The 22,071-nt window shown below is 36.9% G+C and overlaps 1 protein-coding gene across 1 annotated transcript in view; it reads left to right on the top strand.

Annotated features, from left to right (window-relative positions):
• LOC150093409 (uncharacterized) overlaps nt 1–22,071 on the top strand; it is a 245,584-nt gene that overhangs the window by 25,534 nt on the left and 197,979 nt on the right. The window contains exons 4-5 of the mRNA XM_090413816.1: nt 10,494–10,601; nt 19,837–19,901. Of these exons, the coding sequence (XP_090269942.1) occupies nt 10,494–10,601; nt 19,837–19,901 (173 nt within the window). The remainder of the gene's footprint in view (nt 1–10,493; nt 10,602–19,836; nt 19,902–22,071) is intronic.

Here is a 22,071-nt window from a genome sequence, read left to right on the forward strand (position 1 = left end):
TATAGCAACATCTAACAGTATTTCATTGTGTTCATCTCTGTTTGACATCATACTTCCTCAAAACCACTACCACTATTTCCCCCTTGCATTTCTACCTTGTATGGACATAACTCTTTTTCTGTCATCAATAGCACTCTGCCTCCCTTCCTTTCTATCTTCATGAAATATATCATATTTTGTGAAGATAGAAACCTTTCTCTATTCCTGTCAGGATGTCACATCTTCATCCATGTCTCACTTATTCCTACAATTTTGGAGTGAAAAAACTCAATTAATGCAACTATTTAATTTCTCTTGTTTCTGATACTTCAGAAACAAGAGAAATTATCATTATTATCATCTAGCATTATTATTATATAAACATACCAACTCATTCCTGGATCTATAACAAGTTCTACTGATACTACTTATTAGATGTGACTTTTCCATGCTCTCCTCGAGCCATTTCTTTTTCTCCTTACTCATCCCAGAACCTTCTTCAAATCCAACTATTTTTCCCTACCATTCCCGTTATCCCCTGGATGACGGGAATGGTAGGGATGACGAATTCGTCATCCAAGAGGATGCGAATGCGTATGTCTACATACGCATTCGCATCCTCTTGGAGCATCAACCTTTCTTACTGTGTTCCACTGTCCACCCTGAGTTTTCTCGTTTCCCTGTTTGTCTTGCATCTACACTCATGCTACCCACTCCTTCATTCATAAGCACCACTTCAATCTCTCTCTCTCTCTCTCCATCCTTACTCTCTTGTATCTCTCACATTGCTTCTTACCTGCTCAGATTCATTCTCTTCACTCAATACTCTCCCTTCCTGCAGCAGTCTCTCCAAATGACTTACACCAAAACCATTCAAAGTTGAATGGTTTTGGTGTTTGAAGGAAGTTGAATTCTTCCTTCAAACTCATTGCACACATTATCAAACTGCACTCCTTTCTCTCACATGTTTCTGCTAATATATCATTCATAATTTTTATTCTCTGCCTCACCTCATGACTGTCATACCTGGGAAACACACTGATGACCACCTTTCCTATCACACTATTATCTTTTATCCTTCTCAGTGACCTCCTGATATCCAATCTTACATACTACTACTACTACTGCTGCTGCTAACTTCTTTACTCCTCATATCCAGTGCTTCAATGACTAGATATGAGGAGTAAGCTGAATATAGTACTGTGAGTGTAGTATGTATATGTGGGAAAATGTATGAGTTTAAAATGTTTAAATATGAGTAGGGAACATAGAGTAGTAACTTACAGCACATTTTGAAGATTGTGGAAATGTTCAGATAGTCTGTGGAAGTGATAGTGAGGAAAGAAAGTGGATGATTATAACGTTAAAAAAAAGGAGTGAAATTAACAATATAGTGGGCAGTAATGATGTTGAAAACAGAGTGCAATTAACAGGAAGATGGAAAACAGAGTTGACAGTGAACAAGTGTCCATGACTGACAATAAAATAGGGAAAGGGAACGATAGCAAAAAAAGGACACAAGATTTGAAATCTGAATAAGTGAAGAGATGAGATAGATGTGGAGTGAAATGAAAAGAATTGGAGATATATATATGGAAGAGTGAAGAAGATGAAAAGAAATGATGTTGGTATGAAAAAGGTAATGAAAGACTTGTGAGTGGCATTGTATTTGGCAATTCGTTATATAATTTATAACGTTATTCGTTAAAGTTTATTCATGGAAAAGAAGAAAGCATGCTGAAGATTCTTACCAAATAGGTTTGCAGATGTCCTTAAAGAATACACTGAAAAATGTAAGCAAGATGAGCTATGTATAACAGAAGCTAAACAGAAGTCGTGGGAAGACTTCAGTAAGAATATAGAAAATAAACATCAGGAAAGTGGCAAAATGTTCTGGAGGCTATTGAAAAAGCCTAGAAATAGAGGAAAGAGTACTGTAAAGGGAATCAAAGATGATAAAGGTGACATGAAAACTGAAGATAAGGATATCCTATACGTTTTGAATGACTTTGGAAAACTGTTAAACGAATTATGCAGTGACAGACCAGTAGTAGAAAAGTTTCAAGAAGAATGCAAATTTGAGCACATATCAGTACTTGAGATGGAAATAGCCATTAAAAACTTGAAATGTGGAAAGGCAGCTGGAGGGTGACATTTAATCAGAAATGCTCAAAAAAATATGGAGGTATAAAAGTTTTGCAGTGGCTACCCTGCATAATTCAGAAGACCTGATCTGGTTGAAGGTTGAATTCTAGATGATTGGAGTAGAGCTCTTATAGTTCCCAGGGAATAAAGGTGAATTTGAGAATTACAGAGGAAAATTTCTCTTCTAATTTTTCTTCAAATTCCAGGTGAGATTTATGCAAGCATACTTGAAAAGAGGTTGAGAAAAATTGTGGAAGAGAAACTGGGAGAAGAACAAGCTGGGTTCAGGCCAAATAGAGGTTGTCAAGATCAGATTTTTCACTTTACCACAAATAGTTGAGAAATCAGGGGAATATAACAATCTGCACTCTAGTTTCGTAGATCTAGAAAGCCATATATCAAGGTGCCCTGAGAAAAGCTTCAAAACATTATATTATATGAAGTAAAGTGAACATTATACAGAGCAGTATATAGTCTTTTTCTTCATAGTGAAGAATTTATAGAGACCAAAACATACGTGTTGGAGTAAAGTAATTGACCTCAATATGCTTCAATGAAGGCATATTGAGGTCATCAGAAAAACATACATATGTACAGAAGACAAGCTACATGACACTACACTAAAATAAGATGAATCTAAATGCTTTGTTAATCGTTTACCCTAGCCTAACCTCTTGTGAAAAAAACCCAAAAAACTTAAAATCAAAAAAAATTACTAAACAAAATATAAAATTAAAAATTAATTCACAAAATAAAATAAACTTTTCATACATATCAGCATAATAATATGTCGATGATAAAAAAAAAAAAAAAAAAAAAAATTATAGCAGAACTACTGTACGTCCACAGATGCAAGACCCTTCGACACTTCTGCACATGTCAGAAGAAGGAGAATCTATTCTGATATTAAGGTAATCAATGCATTCCATGGGATGATTGTTTATTATTATACATCAGAAAATTAGCTTTTCTTTGATGAAAATTCTAGTTCTTAAAGTGATAACTATTTTGCTTGTACAACAGTTGGAAAATGTATGTATAAAACACGTGATTTCGTGAATTGGTGACCAATTCATACATCCTTTATTTCTTTCTCCCCTTCGGCATGAATTGACTATTCTTGGCAATCTGCCAAAGTCGGTTCTATGAAGTGTGGGCATAAAATACATTAAACAATTTCTAAAGTCTTCTCATGTTAAGGTTTGGGATTGTTATGGATGCTATATGGGTTGAAGATGAGTCCTCCAGATTCTTGTAATTATTAATCCATCATTCTTGTTTAGATTTGGATGATGTTTCAGCACTTCACAGGCTTCTTTGAACTTTCTTTCAAATCAGGTTTTGGTGATGTGTAGGGACTTGGTGCCTTTCTAGTTAATTCTCTGACATATTTGAAGTGTGTGGCCTGACATTCCTGTTTTACCATAGTGGAGGAATTTAATGTGGCATTTATGTTCATCTTTTCTTATTGGAATGGTGCACACTGTTTCCCCTATGTAAGGTAGGTTGCAGGTGCACTGGATTTTGTAAACCCTCTTGATGGGCAAGGTACGGATGAGGATCTTTGGATGAGCTGATGCAAAATTAAGTAAATTTCTTATTTTTGCAGGATATTGGAAGGTTTTTGTTAATATTCTATTTATGTAGTGTTCTGCCTATTTTTTCTGATATGCTCCTAATGCATGGTATGGCTATGGCATTGTTGTAATTTTTTTTGCTTTTAATGGTATTTTTGTGGCAGATCTTTTGAACTGTTTTATTATTGTAGCCTTTTTTTTTTTTTTTTACGAACATTGGGCTAATAATTGCCGGCCTGGTTGGCCAAGTGGTTAGCGTATCCGCTCTCCAGCCAAAAGGCTGTGGGTTCGAATCCCGCCGTGAGCATGGATGTTTGTGATTGTCTGTGAAAGTACTAGTAGTGGTACTCAGCAATAGATAGTGTTGGTGTTAGATGATGAAGGTTGGTGGAGTAGTGAGACGAAGAGTTGTAGAGTAGATGCCCTCCCTCGATGAGTCTTTGAACTCCCCGGCGGTGTGATATAATAATAATAATAATAATTTCATATTCTTTGTTCAGCACCTACACATTGGAGAAAATTGTTAGGGCTGTGTATTTGAGGGTGCTGATGATCCCTAGTTTTTATGTTGGATGGTAGTATGAATTTTTATATATGTAACGGCCTGTGTGTATAGGTTTGCGGTAAACCGTTAAGGAGTGGCAGCCTGAGGGAAGACGTGACAAGCATGTCTGGAAAAAGAAGAGTAGCTATTGTTTTCAATCTCGATGGTGAATTGGATATGTGTTTGTTCAGGTTGCTTAGGGATGTATTTAATGTTTTGCAGCTGTGGGGCCATGAAAGTGCATGAAAGTGTTTTTGTCTCTATAAATTCTTCACTATGAATGCTGACCACTGTGTAACCTTAAAAGGAAGAAATACGTAGTCTTTATTTAAGTTGTGCGTCAGCAGTTAGAACTGAAGGAAATACATGAAGATGGTTTGATGTAAAATCAGTGTGAGACAAGGATGCACATAATCTCCACTCTTATTCATCATCTATATGGATTGCATTATGATAGAGAGTGGCATTAAACCTGGTAGTAAAGTCAGAGATTTCAAATTTAGTTGTTTGCTTTATGTAGATAATGTTGTACCCCTAAGCCCATCCAGTGCAAGTCTTCAGGTCTCTCTAACTAAATTGCATAACAGCTGTAACAAATTGGTTTGAAGATCAGCAATAAAAAGACCAAAACTATACAGCTATTTAAGCACAGTTTTTATTGAAGATGACGAATTAAATTTGGAAGTAGACAAAAGAATAAGCAAAAGTGATATGGTAGTAAGCCCATTCGAATAAATTTATATGAAATAAGAGAGAAATTAGCCAAAACACCAGACTAGTACTATCATCATCATCATGTAGCTTCCTCAGTGCAAGGGTAAAGCACCATATTCTTTCAGTCCTCTCTGTTGGCAGCTCTTCTTTTTGTTTTAGCATAGTCATGTGACCCTGTCCATGATCTTATATCATCAAACCATGCCCTTTTTTTACCTCTCGATCTTCTTTCCATAATCTTTCCTTCTAAAACTGTTAGTGTTCTCTGTCCTGCTGATCCCCTCAATACATGTCCTGCCAGCCTCATCTTTCTCTGGATCATTTCCTGCAGTAAAGATTTCTGTGTTTTCATTTTTTGTAGTACTTCTGCATTTTTCACATGATCTGTCCATGAGATTTTCAGAGCTCCACATTTCAGAGGCCTCTATACTCAGTCTCACTTCCATATGCAAAAACTATCTAAACTAATGTTCTTATCATTCTCTTCTTTGTTTCTATACTAACAGAATTTCTGAACAGATCTTTATTTTTCCAGAAGAAAAATATTTCTTTAGCTATGGCGGTTCTTGGCAGAATATTTGTATTCTGTTATATGCTCAATTTTTATATTGTTTATGGATATTTCTGGCTTGGATCTATTTTCTTTTGAAACTGTCATAAATTTGGTCTTTTTTGTATTTAAATGTAGGCCAAAATCTTGACCTTCTTCAATCAGTAGGTGCAGTAATTTGATTAACTTGATTCTGTTGTCTGCGATTAGAATGGTATCATCAGCATATCTAAGATTGTTGTATTTTATACCATTGATACTGATTCCTATATTTTGTTTTTCAATCTTTTTCATCACTGTCTCACAGTAAATATTAAATAGATTTGGTGAAAGTATGCAGCCCTGTCTAACTCCTCTTTTTATTTTCACTTCATAAGTCTCAGAGTTAAACAGCTGCATTTTTTGTTTGGAGTAAATCTTTTTTATAAGTTTCTGTACATCATCTTCTAAGTCTAATTTTTCTAGAATATTAAACAGTTTATTGTGTTTTACTTGATCCGAAGGCTTTCTGAAAATCTATAAAGCATACATATATGTTCCTGTTCCTTTCAAGCAATCTTTCTAGTAATATTTTTAGTTCTAGGATAGCATTAATGGTTGCCATTCCTCTTCTGAAGCCCTGTTGTTCACTTAGTTTGCCAGTTAAGGCGTTTTTAATTTCTTTGTTACAATGGTTGAAATGATTTTAGATGCATGAGAGATTAGGCTCACAGTTCTATAATCCTCACAATTTTGGGCGTTATTTTTCTTTGGAATTGGTATGCAGCGCGATGTCGTAAAAGATTCAGGTAATTCTATTGTTTTATAGATGTGCTGAATAGTGTAGACTAAGTAGTTGTTATTGTAACCAGTCAATGCTTTCAGCAGGGATGCTATCATACCCAGGTGATTTATTATTAGGAAGATTCTTGAATATGTGTTGTATCTCATTTCTTGTAAGTAGAATAGCATCTGTTGTTGCACATAACTTAAAGTGTCGTAAATCGTCGATCATGTTCTCTTCATCATCATAGAGATTTGATAAATATTCCACCTATCTTTCATTTATCTTTTCATTATCAACGATTATGTTTCCATCTTTGTCCTTGATGTTGTTAGATTGAGTTCGTTTTGCTTTTCCATTAAGTTTTTTTCACTTTCAGGAATGCTTCTCTGGTTTTGTTCTTTTCTTGTAACACTTTTATCTTGGTGCATTGGTTATTTATCCATTCTTCTTTCACTCTCCTGCATAATTGTTTGATTCTCTTATCCATTGATTTATATCTTAATCATTCTTCTTCATTTGCTGTTCTTTTCCATGTTCTTCTTCTTTCATCAATAAGGTCAATTACTTCTTGCATTACCCATGGTTTTTTCCTTTCTTTCTTTCTTCATGTTTACTTGTACTTCTTAGCAGAAGTTATGATAGCTGTTTGTAGTTTGTTCCATTGAGAATATTCACTTTCATTTTATTATTATTGTTATTGTTATTATTACCCAAGACCCCATGGAGTCAAAGACTCATCTAGGAGGTCCTTTTATGATACACACAGCTCATCATAACGTACTTTAAACACACTCAAATTCTCTGCAGACACCACACTCTCATTCAAGGCATTTCAATCATTTCACAACTCTGCATGCAAAAAACCTGTTTCTCACTCCCCTGCTCACACCCTCTTTATACAGTTTCCAGGGATGACCTCTGCTTCTCCCCTGATCACCCACTGTTTTCTGTAAAACCTCTCCAACATTGATCCTAAAACAACCCCTTACTAACTTGTAGGTCTCTATCATATATCTCCTCCTCTTCCTCATATCCACCAGACTGTAAATTGCATCTTCTCAATCTTTCCTCATGTTCAACATTCCAGAGGTCAGAAACTACCTTAGTCTATCACCTCTGGACCCTTTCCAACATCTCTTTATCCTTCTGAAAACCAGGTGACCAAATCTGGGCACAGTAGTCCATGTGTGACCTAAAATCAAAGCCTTATACAATGGAACAAGAATCTCCTTACTTCTACAAGTCAGTTTCCTCCACATCATTCCCAGAAATCTTTGTGTTGTCTTTACAATTTTGGCAATGTTTCCCCTAAATTTCGTATCCTTATCCACTATCACCCCAAGATCTCTTATTTCCTCCACCTCCGACAGTGTATCCTCACCAAGCATAAATTCTTCATCCCATCTTTGTTTCCCAAATTTTAAAATCGTTCATTTTGCAACATTGAACTCTCATCCCCATTCCTGTGCCCAATCACTTAATTTATTCAAGTCTTCTTGTAAGGCCACAACATCTTCTCTACTCTTCATGGTTCATCCCAACTTTGCATCATCTGCAAACAACTGAATATCTCCATCCAAATCTTCACCAATATTATTAATATACAAGTTAAATAGTAATGGTCCTAAAACAGACCCCGAGGCACACCGCTAGCGACTTTCCTTTAACTGGATATTGCCCCCCCATACACAACTTCCTGATACCTATCAGATAGCCAGTCTCCAATCCAATGCACCAATTTAATATCCAACCCCATCAAGTTATCATGTGGTAATCTATCAAAAGCCTTTGCAAAATCTGAGTATATTACTGTGTATCCCTCTCCTCTGTCCAAGGAAGCAGTCACCTTATTGTAATAACTAACTCCTCATTCCATGCTACATGGAATGAGGAATTAGCTTTTTGCAACTGTGCAGCCAGTACTTCTGAAACATTGTCATTAAATTTTGATTTTACTGTTGCATTTTGTAGCATCTGTAAATCCCATTCATTTATTTCAGATGAATATTTATCATCATTAGGAATAGTCTATGATCAGATCCACAGTCAGCACTTGCCATGACCTTTGAGTTCCGTATTCCATTGAGGTAACGCTTACTGATCACAATATAGTCTAACTGATTTTTGTATCTTTCATCAGGACTTTCCCATGTATCTTGCTGTTGGTTTTTATTCAAAATAAGTGGTAGTTATGATGAAATTGTGTTTGTTACAGAAATCAACTAATTTTTGTCCTCTCTCATTCCAAATTCCAAGTCCAGATGGTCCCACATGTGTAGATGTTCTCTCTGATCCAACGTTTTCATTCCAGTCGCCCATAACACAAATAACTCGATTTTTCTTTCTTCCAGCTACCTTTATACACCCCTCTATTTCATCATACACGTTATCAGCATCTACTTTTTCCTTCTGTTCTGTAGGAGCATATATCTGAATGATAAGCATATCTCCGGGCTTGGCATTCACTAGAATTGCAATTTCTCTATCTGATTTTTTAATTGCGTAAGTGATTTTGTTACTAATTTTCTTCTTCACAATGAATGTTACACCTCTCCTTAATATTTCTCCACATGATTATATAATTTATATGTTATCATTTGGAAGTTTTGACTCAAAGTCCGATGAATCCTTCACTTATTCCCAATATACCAATATTCAGTCTCTCCATTTCTCTCATCACATTTGCCAATTTCCCAGATTTATTCGAACCCGCTTACATTCCAAGTAAGCAGGTTTGAATAAACCCACTTACTTGGGCAATTTCTGCGTTGAGCTTCTTTATAGCAGTCACTGATTGACAATGTCATAGGGCCTGCTGCATCCAGGGCCAGCCATCTCGGGAGTGCAGTGGGTGCAATGCACCCGGGCCCCACGATCAAGTGGGCACAGTCGGTACACATTTGCAGAAAAGAATGATATTTCGAATGTGTTTTTTTGTTTTCCTGTGCTAAAATCATTTGCAGGTAAGAGGTTTTACAATATGTTTATTTTGAATCCTTTAATTTTTACATTTGAAAAATATTTTAGGGCCCCAAAATGTTTCTTGCACCCGGGCCCCTTTATAGAGAAGGCCGCTCCTGGCTGCATCACCTTGACACCACTGTTTTAGGCTTATTGAGATTACCTATGCTTTATTTCTCTTCTGTTGAGACATGTTGGGACATGATGCTTTGCATAGCAGCAGTTTTTACAGAATTGGCCCCCAGAACCATCCAACCCCCAATATGAATGGAGGACTGCAGCTGTCATTGGTTAGCGTGTCCCTTAGACTTAGTGGGAGGCCTACAAAGTAGTGCCACCAATCATCCCCCTCATCCACCACTAAGAGGATGCCCCGATGTGCTGGGACAACCCAGCAACCAGCTGTGCATACTAGCACTATACAAGACCAGTTTTATCCCTTATGGCAAAACTGGTTTGAACTGGTTTAGAAATAAGCAAAAAAACTAGAGACCACAGATATGAGAGTTCTAGGAAAAATTAGAGGAGTGAACATATGGCTTCAGTGACAGAATCATATTAAAAATGAAGATACTAGGAAAGAACTTGACATTAACATTCAGAAATGTCTGAGCAGAAACAGTCTAAGGTGATATGGCCACTTAAACAGAATAGGTGAGTAAACGATGCTAAGATGACAGGAAAGAGATCCAGAGGAAGACTAGAATTGATTCACTCAGTAGTGCTTAGAATATCTAGCACAAAATGCTAGATATGGCAATATTGGAGTGCTGATAAGTAACAGACTAATTTGGAGGAAAATTGTCGATAGGAAATTAATAATAATGTAAACTTAATCGTGTTGTCATAGTAGCCTGAACATATCTTGAGGGTACATATCAAGAAATTGATGATGATGAAAATTGTGAAAATTCTTTTAATCTACTGAATAAAAATGGTCTCCATAATTAATAGGATGAAAAGAAAAAAAAAACAATATTTTCTTCCTTCAAGGATAGAGTAACAAAAACTTGCTTTCGTCAAAGTCAAAAATTATGTGGTTGCTGCCTCCCCTGATGATTTGGAATGAACTTGGAATGAACCTTTTGTAGTTTGATATGCAATCATTTTGTGTTAATTCTTTGAACTAGATTCTGTTTTGTTTTGTTTTTCTTTGTACTATATAAACAATCCATTTAAAAAGTTATGTGTATGTTAAGTACATATAATTAATATATAGTGTATGAAAGTGCTTAATTCTGTATTTTACATTTTTAGATTCATAGGTTTACAGTGACCCCTGAAGGGAATGTAAATACTGTCAAAGCTGAATTTTTGAATTTAAGTAGTTTACATGTTTATAGTGTACAAAAAGCATCTCTTCAGGTATGTCAATTTATTAAATCCTGCTTTATATAGATTTTTCTAATTATTTTGATATGTAATTGCTGCAAATTATTAAGAACTGAAAATTGAGATGTATGAAAAGTTCTTGGCCTCGACCATAGATGGTAACACTATCGGCAAGATTTTTTTTTTATAAGTTGGTACATCTTTCATAAGCATCCATGTGAAATTTAAAGTCATTCTATCGAGTAGTTTGTTTTATACAGCTGTCTGAAGCAAAAGTGTTGTCTATATTCTTTGAATTGGATAAAATTGAATATAGTGCAGTTATAAAATTCTTTGTAAAAGAAGGTTTAACACCGAAAGAAAATTGTTTGAAGTTCATTAAAGTTTATGGGCACTCTTCTCCTTCATTTTTGACAATTAAGAAATGGGCTGTCAAGTTTGAACGTGGCCGTACCAACCTTGAAGATGATCCACATGAAGGACATCCAAAAAGCATAACAACACCAGAAATCATTGATCAAGCACACAATATGGTATTGGATGACCAGCAAGTTCAAAGCGCGTGAAATTGCTGAGACTATAGGCATTTCAAAAGAACGTGTAGGATATATTTTGCATGATGAATTGCATATGAAAAATCTTTGCACAAGATGGGTGCCATGCTTGCTCACAGCAGATCAAAAACGCACTCACATTAAAATCTCTGAACAGTGCTTAGAGCATTTTAACAAGAAGAAAACTGATTTTGTGCATCGATTTATTACTATGGATGAGACTTATAATTCACCATTACACATCAGAATCCAAACAGCAGTGAAAACAGTGGACAGAAGCTCAGCTCCAAAAAAAGACACAGTCAGTTCCACCAGCAGGAAAGGTCATGGCATCGGTGTTTTGGGATGCTAAAGGCATTTTATTTATTAATTATCTTGAAAAGGATAAAACAATAACCGGGGAATATTATTCCGATCTTTTAACCAGACTAGACGAAAAAATTCATGAGAGAAGACCCTGTTTGCAGAAGAAAAAAATCATTTTTTATCAGGACAATGCATCTGCCTACAAAACTGTTTTGGCAATGGGAAAATTAAGGGATCTGCACTATGAATTGTTGGAACATCCACCCTGTTCCCCAGATTTGGCTCCCTCTGACTTCTATCTTTTCCCAAAACTAAAACTTTTCCTTGCTGGTCAGCGTTTTTCTTCGAATCAAGAGGTGATTGCAGCTGTAGAGGGGTATTTTGCAGATCTTACTGAATACCACTACAGGGATGGGTTAATGGCACTGGAGCATTGTTGGAATAAATGTATTAGTCTTAAGGGAAATTATGTTGAAAAATAAAAATAATAATAATTATTATTATTATTATTAACATTTGACCTCCATGGAGTCAGAGCCTTATCATGGGAGGCACTCACTATTGAATACAATGCTCATCCAACTGTGTCTTAAACTGATTCAATGTATCCACAACACACTTAGGCAATGCATTCCACTCACCAACTACCCTCCATGCAAAGAACTTGCTTCTCACTTCTTTTCTCACACTCTCCTTATACAGTTTCCAGCATTGGCCCCTTGTTCTACTCCCCTCTCTCATTCTATGAAAAATCTCTTCCATGTCTACCTGATAACAACCCCTGATTAGCTTATATGTCTCAATCATATCACCCACTCTTGCTCCTATTCACGAGGCTCTGTAACTTACATTCTCTCAATCTGTCCTCATACTCCACATTCCAAAGACCACTGACTACCTTTGTGAATCTTCTCTGTACCCTTCCCAACATATACTCATCACCATGAAAACCCGGCGATCAAATCTGTGCACAATAATCCATATGAGGCCTGATCAAGGCCTTATACAATCGAATCATAATCTTTCTATTTCTGCAGGTCAGGGTTCTCTGCATCATTGCCATTATTTGATGTGATGTCTTCACAACTTGTGCAATGTGGCCCCTGAATTTCAGTCCTTGTCCACCATCACTCCTAGATCTCTCTTCTCCTCTACTTCTGTTAAAATTTCCCCACCAAATCTCAAAACCTTTCACTTGGCAACATTGAACTGACCGTTCCACTTATCTGCCTATTCATGCAGTCTATTCAAGTCCTCTTGTAAGGCATTAACATTAGCCTGACTGTGCATTGCTGTCCCAGGTTTTGCATCATCTGCAAACAGCTGGATATCGCTAGTTAAATCCAACCCAACATCGTTAACATACAAATTGAACAACAATGGCCCCGAAACTAACCCCTGCGGCACACTACTGGTGACCTTTCTCTTTCGAGATACTGCACTCCCATATACAACTTTCTGATACCTATCTGATAGCCAGTCACTGATCCAACACAGAAGTCTGTTATCCAATCCCATCTGTTTCAATTTATTTAAGAACTTGTCATGTGGCAGTCTATCAAAAGCCTTTGCAAAATCCAAGTACACACTGTATATGCATCTCCCTTGTTCACGGTATTTGTCACCTTTAGGCATATTTCAGTGATTAGACCACATTTTTTTATTAAGTTAAAAACACAATAAAGAAATAAAACCTGACAAGTTTCGTAAGTCGTTTGACTTACATCTTCAGGGGTAAAAGGTAACTTAAAGTTTAAAACACAAAAAAGAGAAATTATTCAAAAATAGTTCATACTATACAGTTGTAGCTGTCTGACTGTACATAAAATTAAAAAATCAGAATGTAGATTCAAAGCAGTGCTAAGTTTAAACAATGCTGGATGATGCCACGTTCTGTTGTTTGTTCACGTTCATAATGTCCAATGTCTGACTGAGGTATATTTTTTATCAAAGCCGACCAAACTTGGTGTAGAATTAAGCCTTATGTAACAGTTTTTTTCTATGTAAGACATGTTTGTTTTCTACCAGAGTGCATTGTGGCCGGTGGAAGTGGTATAGAAAGCTAGACCTGATTTGTGTTCTCTTCTGTTTTGCACATCCTTTTGGTGTTCGTTCATGCGTATTTCCCCAGATCTTCCTGTCTGTCCTACGTAGCAGATGCCGCAAGAACAATAAATTTTATAAACACCTGGTTTTTTTAAAGGATGATGTGGAGGTTTCGAGGGATATAGAAATCTTGAAATTTTTTCCAGCGGCAGAAAGGCTACTTTGATGTTATGTTTGTTTAGTAATTTAGCCATCTTGTCTGTGACATTCTTGATATATGGAAGCGTGATAGCGTTTTTGAAATCTTGTTTCTGTGAGATGCTTGTAGGAGGTGTGTGGAGGATTTTTTTGATAGTCTTGGGTTCATAACCATTTTTTTTTGAAGATCTGTGTTAAATATTCTAATACTTCATTTCTCTGTTTTTCTCTGCTGGAAATATTATAAGCTCTGTCCCTCAGGGTTTTTATTAGACCTATTTTTTGCAAAGGGTGGTGGTGTGAGGCTGCATTAAGAAATCTTCCTGTGTTTATATATATATATATATATATATATATATAAATGCTTAATCTGCTGAAATAATTTATTACAAGCCTTCTTCTTCTGCAGCTTTTCCCACTTAAGTAGGGTCGCTGTTTGTGGTGAGTCTCCTCCACAACTTCTTGTCTTGGGCTGTAGCCACATCCAAGTTCTTCATCCTCAAGTCCTCCTCCTCCATCTCCCTCCATCTTTTCTTTGGCCGTCCACGCTTCCTCTTCCCCTGCACATTCATCTGCATGACCTTTCTTCCCACATACTCTTCCTCCCTCCTCATCACATGACCAAATCATCTCAACCTTGCCTTCTGTATCTTTGCTCCTAAGTTCGTAACTTTCACCGTTCCGCTTACATAGTCATTTCTCAGATGATCCTTTCTGGTCACACTGCACATCCACCTAAGCATTCTCATCTCTGCTACCTCCATCCTGCTGATGTTATTTTTCCTCAGGGCCACAATTTCCAAAGCATACATCATAGCTGGTCTCACTACTGTCCTGTAGATTTTGCTCTTTTGATAAGAGCAAAATCTACAGGATTTTGCTCTTTTAGATTGATTTTAGATTGATCGGCACCCTCTTATCACATAGTACTCCAGCCATCTCTCTCTCCAGTTCTTCAATTCTGCTTGTATCCTGCATCCCACTTCCTTCTCAGCCTCACCATTCTCTTTCATTGTTGAACCTAAGTATCTAAAGTCACTGACCTTCCTGATGACATTTCCTTCCAGCTCCAGATCTGTCTCCTGGCTGCCATCCACTTTGCAACACGTATACTGTCTTACTTCTGCTCAGTCTCATTCCTCTCTCTTCTAGTACTTTCCTCCAACTGTCCAGTTTGGCTGCCGCTTCTTCTCTTGATTCTGCACACAGCACGATGTCATCTGCACACAACATAGTCCAAGGCGCATCTTCTCTCACTTCCTCCGTCACTACCTCCATCACAATATTAAACAGGAACGGACTTAATGCTGACCCTTGATGCAAGCCAACTGTCACTGTAAAATTTTCTGTCTCTCCCAAGCAGGTTCGAACTCTTGTCTTCACATTTCTGTACATCTGCACCAACCTGACATATTTCTCTGGTACCTTCTTCTCCCTCAGACACCTCCAGACTTCTTGCCTTGGCACTCTATCATACGCTTTCTCCAGATCAATAAATACCAGATGTAGCCCCCGTTGCTTCTCTCGAAACTTTTCCATTACCTTGTACCCCAAAAATAGCATCTGTCGTCGATCGACCAGGCATGAAGCCAAATTGCTCCTTTGCAATCTCCACCTCCTTCCTCAGTCTTCCATCAAGAATCCTCTCTAGGATTTTCATTGTGTGGGGCATCAACTTTATTCCTCTGTAATTCTTACAGTCTTGTGCATCCCCTTTACTCTTGTAGATGAGGATAAGAGTACTTTCCCTCCATTCCAAAATAATTTATTACACCAATTAAAAAAAAAAAAAAAAAGCTAGCATTGATAACAAACTTGAATAAATTGATGATGTCAACAGTCAACAGGGAAATCTATTTGTATACAATGAAACTACATCAAAAGGACACCATCATTTCAGACTCTTGAAGATGAAGATCTTTAATTTTTTCTTTGAAGTGAAAACTATTTTTTATATAAGAGGTGGTTTTCCCAGTAAAATTTTGTAGAAGTTTTAAAAGATATTTTAGTAATAATAATGAAAGTAGGAGATCCTGTGCAATAAAGTATTGGACATAAATGGATAACCAGATTTGTGTACCTTAGGAAGGCCATAAATATGTAGGGAACAAACATGATGAATCCACAATTTTTCAACAGTATTGTATCTAATGAATATGATTGATCTAACAATTTATTCAATTTGCTTAGCAGACTTTGCATAGAGCTCTGTCAGTTATACCATAAGTGATCTATCATGCAGTAAGACATTAAGTTTGTGATTGTAGTCAGTGGTGTCCACGAGTACAATTGCATTTCCTTTGTCAGACTTCATTATTACAGTGTTATTATTTTGGCGTAAAGAATGGAGAGTTTGTAATTCAAGTAACAAAATATTCAGAGCAGGAGGTTTAACTTTATACAAAATCTGTGCAATTCTCAAACCTTCGCTTCCTAGCTTCATTTGTACGTAATTCCCTGATGCCATTTTTTTACACCTACAATAAAGGCTAAATGAGATGTTACTGCAAAATCTGACCTTTTGACAGTACACTTAATTCACCATTTCTAAATTATTATTATTATTCAGGCCTCCATGGAGTCAAGAGACTCATCGTAGGAGGTCCTTCCTAGGAAACAAAGTCTATCATACTACTCCTTGAACTCATTGACTGTTCTTGCTCTCACCACTCTATCAGGCAATGCATTCCAAAGTTCCACCACCCTCCACACGGAGAAACCACTCCTCACCCTCTTGCTCACAGCTTGCTTTCGTAACTTCCAGGGATGGCCCCCTGTCATTGCTCCCTCCCCCCGCTCCACCAAGTGAAAGAAAAATTAGAAAAGAAGAATTTCTTAATATTTATGGGCTTCCTAAAGTGCACAAATCTGGTTATCCATTATGCCAAATTGTATAGGATATCCTACTTATTATTTGGCAAAATATCTTTTAAGACTTCTATGAAATTTTACTGGAAAATCACTTCTTATCTAAAGTAGTTTTCACATCAAAGAAAAAAAGTAAAGCTCTTCAAGAGTCTGAAATGATGATTTCCTTTGATGTAGAAACTCTAACAGTCTTTCCTCCTACTAGACAGCTGTGACTGAGACGTAATATTATATGCATGCTGTATGACTCATTCTTGTATTCAGAATTTAAAAGTTGTTACCAGTTTTTCCCTGAAAGAAGCTCATGACATTTTGAGTGAAATATGTAGGAGTAATAAATTATATTTAGTTTTCTCCTATGTGTGCAAGTCCCATTGGAACACGTACAGCTGCCGCTTAACATCCTTTTACAGTACACCTCGAAACTCACAGAACAAGTTTCTTCTCCTCCTCATTCATCCCTGCTACTGCAGTACTGTGGAACAGTTCCCCCTGACATATTTCCCAAGGAATACAATATACAGGCGTTCAATCAAATGTAAACAAGTTTCTGCTTTCACAGCCCATCACCCATATACGGTACTAACGTACTATAAGTTGACCAGCCAACCTCTTGTATATGGACCCAACATAAAAAAAAAAAAAATGTTACTAATTATATATTTAGTTTAATCCCTTATCCAAGTGTAAGCAAACCAAGTTTGCACCTGAAATATTTTCAGGACTGGGGCAACTCATGGTAAAGGTGAAGTAAGTTCTGCTCACTTGCCTTAATATCTCCCATAATGCAAAGCACATCTCCTTGCGGACATGTATAATGCCATGCATTAAGGGAAGGGCCACTACCCAGACCAGTTTCGACCTTTATTGAGTGTTTAAGTACAGGTCATTCCCAAAAACTCATGCATTCCCCCAGATCACCCAACCCGAAGGATCAAAAACTCAGCATTGTTCCCCTCCGTAACAGGCTCACTTTGTCACCGAGAAGAACGCTTAGTGTTGGCTCTACCCTGTGGCAGGCTCACCCCACCACCGAGCAGAGCCACTCATATTTCATTTGAGGGGTAACAGCAACAGCCTTGCCTCAGTTAGCTTCATGGGCTACAGCGTTGTTATTCATTACCTCCCACCTGGGTAGCAGCAACAGCCATGCCTCAGTAAACTTTATTGGCTACAGCATTGCTATCTGCCATCCAGCCTTCCAACCGGTTTCGACCTAGAGGTCTCATCAGTGGGAGCCAGACCCAGAGGTGGTTATACTAAGGTGGAAGTAATGCAGAAGTCATATCACCATATACTAGTTGCCAAAAGGTGTCAACACCTTATTATTAAAATTCTCTGGATTAGAGATAGTTGATAATCCAGAGAATTTTAATAATAAGGTGTTGAGACTTTTTTGGCAACTTGTATATTATGGTGATATGATTTTTGCATTACTTCCACCTTAGTATCACCACCTCTGCATCTGGCTCCCACTGATGAGACCTCAATAAAGGTCGAAACCAGTCTGGGTAGTGGCCCTTCCCTTAATGCATAGCATTATACATGTCCACAAGGAGATGTGCTTTGCATTATGGGAGATACTAAGGCAGATGATCAGAACTTACTCCACCTTTATCACGAGTTGCCCCAGTTCTGAAGATACTATGTTACCAAATATATAATTGGTAACATAGCCAAGTGAAAAAACTTCCATCTTCTTTGTTTCAGTTATACCTTTTACGTTGATCTGGTACTTATCCAATTCTTCTGCTAGTTCTGTTTCTTTCCCCATTGATACTTCTTATGTTGATAGCACCAATCTTGAACTCTGTTGATCATGAGTTGGGATGTGTTCAGGAATTTGTTCCAATAGCTGACTTTTCACTGTTCACCCTGGTTTCCTGATGCAAATAATCAGACGATGCACCAGCCAGCATGAAATTCTGTCATGTTATACCATCATTTTGGACTGTAGTTTAAGCCAATAAGAGCAATTTGGTTGGCTAAATTCCAAATTGCCAACCAAATCCTCATTTATTCAGCATCCAAGTAGATACTTAATAGGGTGCACCACAAGAAGGTGAGGATTGGAAATTAGGTCAGAAGCCCTGGTCAATTCTCTGCATTCCTTAAAAGGCTATGTGGAGATCTCCTCCCATCTACACATCTTTGACCCCTAGTCACCCCTTTTGATCCTAGATATCTAGGATCAAGAGGACCTAAAATTGTGAGGACAGCACAGTGAGTTATGATAATAATGCACAGGACACTGATGTGTTGAAGTAAGGACATTATGGTTCCATTGTAAAAGGCTTTGATCAGGCTGCATATGGATTACTATGCACAGATTTTGTCACCTGATTTTCAAAAATATGAAATTATTGAAAATATAAGTTATTGGAAAGGATGGTTCAGAGGTGATTGATGGTGCAGAGACCACCTTAGAGACTTAGGTGGGCTCCGGTCTAGGAAATATTGAGGAAATGCAATTTGCAGATGAGGATGAGGAGGGGGGGATATGATTGAGATATGTGAAGGGGGGCTAAAAAGTTCTTTGCTACAAATGATGCAGCAGCATTATAACAATTGTATAACACTTCATGGGGAATATGTAGAATAATGTGTAAGTTACATGGTTCTACCTCAATTCCTTCATGATGATTATCACAACTTTTTCAGCACAAACTTGTAAGTTAATAAGGAATTATTACAAAATTAATGTGGATGAGGTTTCTCATAGAATGAGGCAGATGGGAGAAGACACAAGGCCATCCCTGGAAGCAATATGAGGAGAACGTGAATGTGGGGGAGAGGGAAACATTTTTTGTATGGAGAGTAGTTGTAGGAGTAATGAATACGTTCTAGGTACAGTATGATAAGCAATGTATGTGACATTCCACAATAAAGTTTTTGACTCCAAGGGGGGGGGGGGGGAATGATGATGACATTTTTTTTAGTTGATCTCAATCATGAAAGAGTATGGCAAGGATTGCATGAGGCACTGATCATGATCTGAAGACCAAACAACTCTTTCATTATTCAAGGATGGTGCCATCATGTTAGATGATGGAAATCGTCTACCACCTAGCAGCTTTTTTTTTTTTAAATTTCAGTTTCCAAAGTTTGACTCAAATTTCACAGACATCTATATCTCAGTGAGATTTAAATCTGTGCTAAATTAAAACATTAGATTTATTCACTATCAGTTAAGTTTCATGAAAGTATTTGTACAAAATAATAAATACATTTATTTCAGTTGTATGTGTAAATTATATATTAATGTGTTTTTGTAATATAAGGTTTGTTTTTTCTAGGATGATTCACCGTTATATATTACAGAACTCTTGGATTCTACAAAGGACACTAATGACATTCAAAGGTCTCATATGAGTTTCATTAAAAATGTTGATGTTTTTAATTCATAACAATTTGTTAGATTTTCAACTATTAGGGCTTATGTTTTCCTCAATTAAAGGTAACAAAAACACGTACACTGGTTTCCATAAATTAAGGAACAAAGAGAAAAATCAGGATAACCCAAAAACTACAATATGAATTTGTATGCAATTCAGTGAAAAGCAGTATGATATGAGATGTGAAAGAAACACCCACAAATATTGTAAATCAATAGCTTAATTCAGTAACAAATGAGTATACAAAGACAGCAGTCAAAATGTGATTGTCAGAGTGCCTTAATCACATGCATATGGACAAACACAGGGGTCCAGGACTTCATCTCTATAAGTTGCAGCATTCATAGTTCTGCTAAGAAACATATACAAGTTGGTGCATTCACCCAATAAGTTGCCTCCCCAAACCATCACACTACCTCCACCATAAGTGTTCCTATCACAGATATTAGAGGAATGATAATATGTCCCTAGGTCTCTCTATGGATATCTGTAGATGAATATGGGTTATGTACATTAGGAGTTTGTGTAGGTAAAAAGTAGTCTTGAACAGAAGAGGATGCTGTATTTTTTGGAAACTGAGGAGGCTATGAATGTGATATATATGGAGGCACTCCACACAATAACACACAACTTTATCATCTATGCTACTTAATCTTCCATCTACATGCTTCATCATCTATTGTCCACTAATAGTAATTTTGTTTATTATTTGCATGTGATTATGGATTAAAGATCAGCATTCACAAATCAAAAACGATGTCTACAGGCAATAACCCTATGAAAATTTCAGTTAATGATGAAAAAAACTGGAAGAAGAAAAAAGATTCACCTACTTGCTAAATCACAGTTGCCCTTCTGAGATTACAGCCACTTTGGAAGGACAATAAAATTATTATTATTATTATTATTGATGACACCTCCAAGGAGTCCGTAGACATTGTGGGAGGACACCTACTGTACAACTCTCTATCTTCACCACTACACCAAACCTCTGCTATCAATCATCTACATCAACACCATCCACTGCCCACCACCACAACTAATATTTTTTGTCTGTAAATTGCGTGTGTTCGGAAGGGCTGATTTGTCTGTATGCGGAATGAAAAACCTGAGTTTCCGGGAGAAAAAACCCTGCTAAAATACAGCTAGTTACAAGACTCTACCTCATCGATACCTTGTTAACTCTATTTTTCTATACGGATGTGAGAGTTGGATGTTGCTAAAGGAATACGAGAAAAGATGGCCTTCAAGATGAAGTGCTACAGAGAACTTTTGAAGATACCATACTTGGTGCACAAAACAAATGATGAGGTTAGCAGGAAAATCTGCTCCATTGCTAGAACACAAGAGAATATCATCACTAAAATATGTCGGAAACAGCTCTGGTGGCTGAGCCAGATAGCTTACCTAAATTAGACCTAGAATCACCTGAATAGATAATATCAGAAAATGGACTAATCCTTCATTCTTCACTTTTGCTAAGGAGATCCCAAGACAGAAATATCTGGAGAGAGTATGTTAGGGCTTTGTAGTACTCCAATGGTCTACATAGACTATGGATGAAGAAGAAGAATTGCATGTGTTCTCTGGTTGAATTGCCTATATGCTTGATGAAAAACTTTAGTTTCTAGTCTTCTGCCATCATATAGGATTTGCTAACTCACATTTACCCATACAGAGATTCCTGTCATATGAAGGCTTTGGATATTCCCAGGAAAGACTAGAGGTATAAGTCAAGATATAAGAAAAAATACTTAGCAAGAGCTGAATTACGGGTTAGATATATGCCATGCTTCAAGTGGAGTCTGCATTGAACTTATTCCTATCTAGGTTAAAAACCTTACACTGTAAACTGTCATTCTCAATGACAGTTTATAGTGTAAACATTTGCATTTAAAATGTTTGCATTATCTTGTGGAAACCCTTTGTACACAGTTTATATAATTTGATAGTTGGTAATTGTTCAAATCACAAATACAATGCAAGAAACTTTTAAAACTTCTTATCACTTCTTATGAATCCTGATAACTCAGAAAGAGGTGAGTTATCAGGATTCATAAGAGGTGATGAGTTTTCCTCTCCTGAAAAAATATTGTTACTGTATATAACAGACTTTGGATGTTGGATTAACTGCTT

This window comes from Typopeltis vanoorti, chromosome 24 (genome assembly GCF_054136105.1).
Source record: "Typopeltis vanoorti isolate ZY-2024b chromosome 24, IOZ_Tvanoo_1.0, whole genome shotgun sequence".
NCBI lineage: Eukaryota > Metazoa > Arthropoda > Arachnida > Uropygi > Thelyphonidae > Typopeltis > Typopeltis vanoorti.